The 9,026-nt window shown below is 54.0% G+C and overlaps 1 protein-coding gene across 1 annotated transcript; it reads left to right on the top strand.

Annotated features, from left to right (window-relative positions):
- The first annotated feature begins 1,193 nt into the window (after nt 1–1,193).
- Nucleotides 1,194–7,567, top strand: TCF15 (transcription factor 15). Its single transcript, XM_032295361.1, has 2 exons — nt 1,194–1,781; nt 7,154–7,567. Exons 1-2 carry the CDS (start codon nt 1,263–1,265, stop codon nt 7,226–7,228), a joined length of 594 nt encoding a protein of 197 aa, XP_032151252.1. The 5' UTR covers nt 1,194–1,262; the 3' UTR covers nt 7,229–7,567.
- Nucleotides 7,568–9,026: the final 1,459 nt, after the last annotated feature.

Raw genomic sequence — 9,026 nt, 5'->3', positions numbered from 1 at the left:
TGCTGCCATTCGGGTGTATTTTTAAGGCCAAGTGGATGCTGGTTTAGCTAGTGCCTGGAGAGGCCTGAGCAGCAGGTACGAGTGAGATGGAGACCTCAGCAACCACTGTTGGCTCAGCAGTACTCTGAGGAGGAACACATCAGGCTGAACAATCTAAGGTTTCTACAAGGAAGGCAGGCACTGAGGAAAGATAGCCCATGTGTATGTGATGGGATGGTGTGGTGGGATTCCAAGAGGTAGTGAAACCAGACAGGCTGGAGCTAGCACCCCCACTCCCACCTGTATGGCTGAAGGCCAGAGCGCTCTTATCTGTAATTCAGGGCTGCCATCCTACAGCCTCAGCTGGCGCAATAGAGTAGACAGCACCGAGTCTGGCACACAGTAGCTCCTCAACTAAAATGTCAGCTCCGTGAAGGTGAAAAATTTGTTTTATTCATGGCTGTATCCTCAGACTTAAAACCATGCCTGACAGATAGTAGGGACCCAACAAATATTTGTTGAATGAATGAACGAACTACTGGTGTTTGTGTGTTGCAGTTTTGTTTTGCTTTTTTTTTTTTTTAAGTTTGTCTTCAGGAACAAGACACTGTCGAATCCGCATTTAGAAAGATTATAGCTTTTCTCAAAGTGTTCTCCACGGACACCACCACTATCACCAATGGCTTGTTACAAAATGCAGGTTCCCGGGCCAGTTCCAGAACTGCTCAATAAGAGTGGGAGCGATCTGGGACTCTGTAATGGCAAAAGCCCCTTCCCCAATTCTTATGCACATGAAAGTTGCCGAACTACAGGATTCGAATTTGAGGGCAGGAAGACACTAGCTGTTTCTCTACAATCTGAACGTTCCGAACGAGGAAACCAAGGCCAAGAGAGGAGAAAGGGACCTGCTCGCGTCTCCCAGGTGGTCTAGGCTGGGGACAAGAAGTTCGGATCTGGTCCCACACCGGCCGACCCGCCCAGACCTCCAGCATCTGCCGGGTTCGCCAGACGGGAATCAGAGCCTTCGGGGTGGGCCACCAGCTCCCGGGCCGCTTTCAACCTGGGATTCGGCGGCGGTGGGCGCGTCGCCATTGGCCCGGGCGCGGCGAGCGCCTCCCCATTGGCCGGGCGGAGCCTTCCGCCCCCGGCCGGGGCGGCCTTGCCATTGGCCCCTCCCTCGCCTATAAGGCGGCGGCCGGCTGGGCCGTGGGAGCGCGCGGGAGCGCACGGTGGGGCGCGGCCAACTCTGGGACGCGGCGCACGGAGGGACGCGGCCGGCTCCCATGGCGTTCGCGCTGCTGCGGCCCGTCGGCGCGCACGTGCTGTACCCGGACGTGCGGCTGCTGAGCGAGGACGAGGAGAACCGCAGCGAGAGCGACGCGTCGGAGCAGTCATTCGGCTGCTGCGAGGGCCTGGAGGCGGCGAGGCGCGGCCCGGGCCCCGGGGGCGGGCGGCGGGCGGTCGGCGGCGCGGGCCCGGTGGTGGTGGTGAGACAGCGGCAGGCGGCCAACGCGCGGGAGCGGGACCGCACGCAGAGCGTGAACACGGCCTTCACGGCGCTGCGCACGCTCATCCCCACCGAGCCGGTGGACCGCAAGCTGTCCAAGATCGAGACGCTGCGCCTGGCGTCCAGCTACATCGCGCACCTGGCCAACGTGCTGCTGCTGGGCGACGCGGCCGACGACGGGCAGCCGTGCTTCCGCGCTGCGAGCGGTGCCAAGAGCGCCGTCCCCACCGCCGCCGACGGCGGCCGCCAACCGCGCTCGATCTGCACCTTCTGCCTCAGCAACCAGCGCAAGGGGGTGAGTGTGCTTCCTCCTTGTCTGCGGCCGCCGGGTCGGGGTCGGCGGGGGACGGGGCTTCTTGGGGAACTGGAGAGGTGCAGGGACCCCAAAGAGGCAAGGAGGAGGCGACGTGGAATTCGTGCTGGGTGCGGCGCCCCAAGCCCAGGTTCTGGTGTGGAACAGAACCACTGACTTAATGTCCTGTCCCCCAAACCGAAAGGATGCAGGAAAACCCAGAGCTTGGTCTGATTTAACTTGCTCAGTGTGGGATATCCCCTCCGAGGAAAGGTGTGCTGGTACTTCCTTCCTGCTGGGAAGACGGCTTGAGGACGGAGTAACAAAGACCATCTTTTATTGAGTCTTCCTCTGTGCTGATGCGCTCTGCATCCACTTTTTTGCCTTCACAAGAATCCCTTCAGGCAGGTAGTTTTTCTGCCCGTTTTACCTTGATGAGGATCTGAACATCAGAGATGGAATCACCTGGCCGCATTTACTCAGCTGGGAAGCCAGGGTGCCGGCCCTGGGTTTGCCCGGTGTGTGTTTCCCCCACCTTGAACTAATTGTCCCCCGTCCTAAGATCTGAGCCAACAGCAGGAGACTGAGAAGAAAGGAGGACACATACCCGCAACGGAGAGCCTGAGGTACCCAGCTGATGAGCAGTAGGAGTGAAGAAGGGGACCCCTGAGAGCCCCCAGCCCCCAAAAGGACATGGCGTTGGGAGAGGGCACTCTTGGGTCAGCTGAGGGAGCTGGCGTGCAGCCACTGCGGTGTATGCTGGGTAAGGAAGTGGACCAGGCTGGTAGGAGTGGGCGGGGGCTGTGTGGCAGCAGAGGTTGCCTCTGGGCTGAAACCTTGCCCAGGCCCCAAGGAACCTGCTTCATCCCCAGACCCTGTGCCTTTCTGGCCTGAGTTTTTCCTACAGTAAAGAAGCCTAACAACTTGTATTCCAGCAGCTACCATTTACATCTGGGGAAACTGAGGCTGAGAGAGTACTGGCTTTTGGTGGCCAAGTGGAAGGGCATGGGGAATTGGAGTTAGGCCCCAGGCTTCCCGCTGTTTGGTTCTCACAGCTGCCGTAGGTCCCTTGCTTCACCCTGTTCTGGGGAGACCTCTGCGTCCTGGCCTGAGACCACCCTCAGTCTGGCTCATGAGACATCCAGCCTGGTTTCTCAACACTTGGCTGCCTCCATTGCCCTGAATCGGTCTTCTTAGCCTCAGGCTTGCACCTGCTTCAGGGTCCCCACTGTTCCCAGCCATGGGCCCTGTCAGTGTCCTAGGCTGGGCTGAGAAGCCAGGAGTGGGCCTTTAAGGCTTCCAGCCTGGGATGGGAAGGGCTAAGGGGGCCCTCGAGGTTACTCCCTGACTGCCTTTCACCCATTCATTCTGGTCAGCAACCCTTAGCTACCCAACAGCTGCCTTCTGTTGGTTCTGAGAACCCCAGAGAAGCAGGTTGTAGGTCCCCACCCACCTACCAGTCAGGACCTCACAGTGTAGCCCCAGGTTCAGGGCAGGGAGATGAAGATGAGGATGCTGTGGTCTGATGGTGGAGGAGAGTTAGAACAAAGGGATTGTCAGAGCCGAGAGGAAGCCCTGAGATCAGAGTGAGTGCTGACAGGGTTTCCGTGCCGCATTTCTGAAGGATGCTTTAGAATAGGGGCAGGCCTATGAAGGGGTAGGAAAGGGTATTCTAGGATTGGGGCACACGGCAAGAGCTGAGGCCTAGAGAAGGAAGAGGGAAGAGGTTAAAATTGGCGAGAATGGTGGGGCACTGTGGCTCATGCCTGTAATCCCGGCACTTTGGGAGTCCAAGGCAGGTGGATCACGAGGTCAGGAGATTGACACCATCCTGGCCAACATGGTGAAACCTTGTCTCTACTAAAAATTAGCTGGGTATGATGGCGCGTCCCTGTAATCCCAGCTACTCAGGAGGCTGAGGCAGGAAAATCCCTTGAACCAAGGAGTCGGAGGTTGCAGTGAGCCAAGATCGCACCACTGCACTCTAGCCTGACAACACAGAGAGACTGCGTCTAAAAAAAAAAAAAAAAAAAAAAAAAAAAAAAAAATTGGCGGGAATGCAGAGCGGGAGCACACTGGCCAACAACAGCAGTGACAGTGGTCTTCATGAATTATTAAAATCCTGCAACAGCCAGGAGCAAGGCCCTCTCGTTATCCCCACTTGCTTCGAGATGCTACCAGTGGTGCAGAAACACACAGCTGGTGATGGAACCAGGATTCAAACTCAGGCCTGCCTGTTTGGGACATGGGTTAGGTTACAGGGGGAAGTCCCTGTAACTCATGTGTCCACCCCCACAGCAGACAGGCTGGGGGACTTCTCTGCAGGTCTCAGGCCTGTCCCACAGCTCACCGGGGCCTCCCCTGGGCCTGGTTGCTTCCCTGAGATCTGTCTATGAGACCAAGAACCCAGCCAAATTTGGCTGTAGAAACCATGCTGTCAACCCCACGGGCTCCTCTGGGAATAGGAGAGAGGGGCGATCCTGGCCAGCTATGGCCCCTCAAAGACTCCGCTCAAAGAAAACTGTCTTGGGAAGTTGTTGCTCCCATCTGAGCTTTGGGAGCCAGAGAACTTTAAGACCCAAGACCCCATTCCTTCACCTTGAGCTACCTCCTCCCTCCCATCCTGGCCAGTCTGGAATTGGGATCCTCATGGAGACAGTTCCTGTAGCATCTTTCTGTTGAAGGAGGGGTTAGGTATGGCCGTCTGTGGTAGAATTAGCAAGTGGGAGGTAGAAACGGGATTCTTGTCTCTGCCCTGTTTTCCCTTTGTCACCTGGGGGTGGTGAGGGTTGGACAGGATCATCATGTGAGGCTCTCCCCTGTTGGTATACCCAGAGGGTAGCTGGGGCCAGGAGGCACTATGAACAGATGATGCTGATAACAATACTTGTGAACATTTATTGAACACTTACTATATTCCCAACACAGGCTTTGCTTAGGTTAGCCTGTGTAATCCCATGTTAGCTTGTGTGATCCTGTAAAGTAACTCCCCTTTACAGGGAAGGAAACTGAGGCTCAGTGAGATGAAATCACTTCCCTGAGGTCCAGTAGGTTGCCCTTGGCAAAGTGGGGATTGAAGCCTAGGTCTGTCTCACGTGAGCCTAACTCCTAACCACAGTGCTTCCCAAAGACCCTTGGTGCTAAGTTCCTAAGGGACCAACAAACTGGGAACTCTTCTTGTCAGGAACTCTTCTTTTATTTTTTTTGAGATGGAGTCTCACTTTGTTCCCCAGGCTGGAGTACAATGGCGTGATCTCGGCTCATTGCAGCCTCCACCTCCCAGGTTCAAGCAGTTCTCCCACCTCAGCCTCCCAAGTAGCGGGGATTATAGGTGTCCGCCACCATGCCTGGCTAATTTTTTGTAATTTTAGTAGAGTCGAGTTTTGTCATGTTGGCCAGGTTAGTCTTGAACTGCTAATGTCAGGCGATCTGCCCACCTCAGCCTCCCAAAGTGCTGGGACTATAGGCGTGAGCCACCACGCCCAACCATCAGGACCTCTTCTAAGCACACTTAGCAGCTTATACAGCTGTCTTCACATTCGACTGCACCTTGAGATGGCAAGTAAAATCATTTTGTCCCCATTTCACAGATGAAGAAACTGAGGTTCAGGGAAGTGAACAGTCCCCGCATTCTCCTGGGACCCAGGTCTTCAGATGACCTCCAGACTTGGGGTGGGAGGGGGCGGCTCTCCCTATCCCCAAGGACTTAAAGAGTAAAAGAGGGGAAGGCCAGTTTTCTAGTTCAACCTTAATATTGCACCCCTCCCCATCCACCCTTCTCAGCCACTCCTGCCAGAGTTTGTCTGAGAAGCCCAAGCCCCAGGCTCTGCTGGGACTGTGGCCTCAGCCCTCAAAATAGCCCTGCCTGTGAGTGAACATGCTGTCCCTGGGCTGCAAGAGCCTCCAGGGAGGCTGGGCTGCATCTGGATGGATCTGCCCCAACCTGGGCCTGGGGGTGGAGGGGCAGGGAGCTCCCAGATGGTCAGCTGTTTCTCTAAATGGGCTGAGAAAGCTGCGTGTTCCATCATCATCTAGCCAGGCTCAGGGCGATGAGCATTTACAGTGGGATTTCAGATACTGTCGTGTCCTGGAAACAGGACAGATTGTTGGACAATGTAGATTTCAAGCCCAGCTCTTTTACAACTGGCTGGGTGCCTCTGGGCCAGTCACTCAGTGGCTGGAGGCCTCCAAAGAGGGGGTGCTCTAACATCTGTGACCTCTCTGGCTTACAGTGAGGATGAAACCCATGTGTCCAGTCTGAAAATATCAATGAGAAGAGCTGGTAGAGACGGCCCCTGTAGGGACTGATGGTTTCAGGGACTGCCGCCATTAGCCCATCTTGCAATGGCTGCCACTGAATTCAGGCAGCATTGATTGGTGCCCGCTGCAAGGCAGGTCCTGAGCCAAGAGAGCCCAAGCTGGAAATGGGGCCACAGAGTGAAGAACTCCTTTTCCCTACAACTCCCTGAGATCCCAGTCCAGATGGGTCGGTGGGGGGACAAAGGAGAGACCCTGCCTTGTCCTTCTGAGATTCATTCCCATGGAATGCCCCCAGAAAGGCAGGAAGTGCTAGGCAATTTCAGGAATAGCGAAACCTTTCCAGGAAGACAAGACCTGAGAGCACGTTCCTGGCAAAGGAGACGCCCTGAGGGATGTCAAGGAGGCCAGAAATTCAATCCCCTTTTGAAGGTGGCTGAGTGAGCCACTAGGCATGCAGTCAGGCAGGGGAAGGACCACTGCGGGGTGTGCTGGTTTTGCCCTTTAATGTAAAATATGCTTTAAAATGTATTGGATTTTTTTTTTTAAGCAACAGATCACATGGGAAAGAAATTGAAAAGGTAAAAAAGTATAACATGAATACAAAAATTAGCAGGGCATCATGGCAGGGGCCAGTAGTCCCAGCTGCTCAGGAGGCTGAGGCAGAGAATAACTTGAACCCAGGAGGCAGAGGTTGCAGTGAGCGGAGATCGCACCACTGAACTCCAGCCTGGCAACAGAGCGAGACTTGGTCTAAAAAAAAAAAAAGTATAGCGTGAGAAAGCCTTCCTCCCATCCTCTCTCCATCATCAAATTCCTCTCTGAAGAAACCCACTCTCAATTTCCCATGTGCACTTCTTTCCAGCACACAGGCGCATTCACTCAGTCTGCCCCTTGCTTTTGTCCTTAAACAATGCCATTTGTCAGCCATCCATATCAGTCCATATCAGAATCATATCAGAGAACGGGTTTCTTCTGCTTTCTGCTGCAGAGAACTTGATCGTGTGGCTAAACTGTGATTTATTTATCAAGATCCCTGTCGGTGGGTACAGAGGTTAGTTCCAGTGTTCACATTGGCCTAATCGCACCTCCTTATGCCTCCTTCTCCCCCTCTGCAGGGTGGCCGTCGTGACCTGGGGGGCAGCTGCTTGAAGGTGAGGGGGGTGGCCCCCCTTCGAGGGCCGCGGAGATGAGCCTGGACCCTGGAGAAGGAGGCCAGGAGCCAGCTGCTGGCTGGACAAGGAAGAAGACCCCAGGAGCCAAGCCCACCCCTTCTTTGTGTGAGAACCAGGGGACTGTGGCCTGGGTCCAGGACACTCTGGGCAGGGCCCTCGGGACATCTCCACCCAATCCTGGAGAGCCGTGAGCATCCATTCAGCCTGCCCAGCTCTGGCTGGTCAGAGACAAGGCAGAACTTTTGGAAAGGCAAAGACTATTGGAGACAGAGGGTGTGTGTGTGTCTATGCGTGAGTGTGAATGTGTATATGAGAGAGAATTGGTGAGTTTAAAATAAAAGGTATTTTTAAATAAAAGATGTCATTCTGAGCTGAGGAGGGGCCCATGGACATTGGACATCAGAGGTGGGCCTTCCCCTGGACCTAGAGAGAGGCACAGATGTTCCAGGGGCTGCCCTGACCCCTGGAAGGGTGGGGCTGGGGAAGGCAGGCAGAGCCCCCTCTCCAGGAGCCATAACCAAACTTTCCTCAGTCTGCTATTTATCAGATGTTTTTTTTTTTTTTTTTTTTTTTTGAGACGGAGTCTTGCTCTGTTGCCCAGGCTGGAGTGCAGTGGCACAAGCTTGGCTCACGGCAACCTCTGCCTCCTGGGTTCAAGCAATTCTCCTGCCTCAGCCTCCTGAGCAGTGGGGACTACAGGCGCATGCCACCACACCCAGCTAATTTTTTGTACTTTTAGTAGAGACAGGGTTTTACCATATTGGCCAGGCTGGTTTTGAACTCCTGACTTCATGATCTGCCCGCCTTGGTCTCCCAAAGTGCTGGGATTACAGGCGTGAGCCACCATGCCCAGCCTATGAGATGTTCTTAACAACTGTTACGTGTCTGGTATGGTTGGTAAAAAAATCTTAATTTTATTTATTTTTTAATAAGGACTGTGTTTATTTCATTTATACGATTCAAAACTCAGAAGGTAGCAGAGGATATGTGGTAAAGTCTTCCTGCCCAGCTCTCCTCTCTGCAAGCAGCCTAGGGCCCCAGTTTCTTGTGATGTCCTATTCCCTGTGAATGATCAGGCAAATACACAAATAACAGCATATGATGCACACTTTCGGCTCCTTTTTTTCCTTAATCAAGCTTGTTATCATCCCAAGTCAGTACCTAAAGGGTATCTTATTTCTTCCTGAGCTGCCTGTTGTTCCATTTTGTGAGCATGCCACCCTTTAACCCATCATTCTTTGATGCCATCACCAACAAGGCACGTGGTTTTCCACAAGTGCCAATGAGTCCATGCTAAAGGGAAATATTCTTACCCCTGTGTTCGCTGAAATGATTTGGAAGACCGACGACACCCAGAGGCACGTGGCAGGGTGACACCCCAATGTCTGTCTGCCTTTGAAGCCAGAGCAGCTCCATCCCTGCCCTGAAGATGCCCTAGGTGGAAAGCTGGCACCTGTTACCCCAACTACACTCCCAGGAGCCCTAGGAGGTAGGGGCTGGTGTCTCCCCCATTGCAGACTTAGCCGAGACAGGGATGGGACAGCTGATCAGTGCAGCTAGGAGTTCTTGGCTTTCTCAGGCTGGTTGTGTCCCTGTGAGTTCAGGATGAGAGCAGCTCGGGAGAGCCAGAGAAAGGCCAGGATAGCCAGGCAGCCACCCTCTCCTCGGCAAGGTGCATTCATATGCCTGTTTCAACAGTTTATTTATTTAACAAACACTTTTATTTTTAATTTATTTTTCTAGAGACAAGGTCTCACTATGTTGCCCAGGCTGGTCTCGACCTCCTGAGCTCAAATGATCCATTTCATGTTTACTG

The sequence above is a fragment of the Sapajus apella genome, unplaced genomic scaffold (assembly GCF_009761245.1).
Source record: "Sapajus apella isolate SASKATOON/1434 unplaced genomic scaffold, GSC_monkey_1.0 scaffold33, whole genome shotgun sequence".
In the NCBI taxonomy this organism is placed as follows: domain Eukaryota; kingdom Metazoa; phylum Chordata; class Mammalia; order Primates; family Cebidae; genus Sapajus; species Sapajus apella.
The sequence above is the reverse complement of the archived record's forward strand: the minus strand, read 5'-3'. Positions and strand labels throughout refer to the sequence as shown.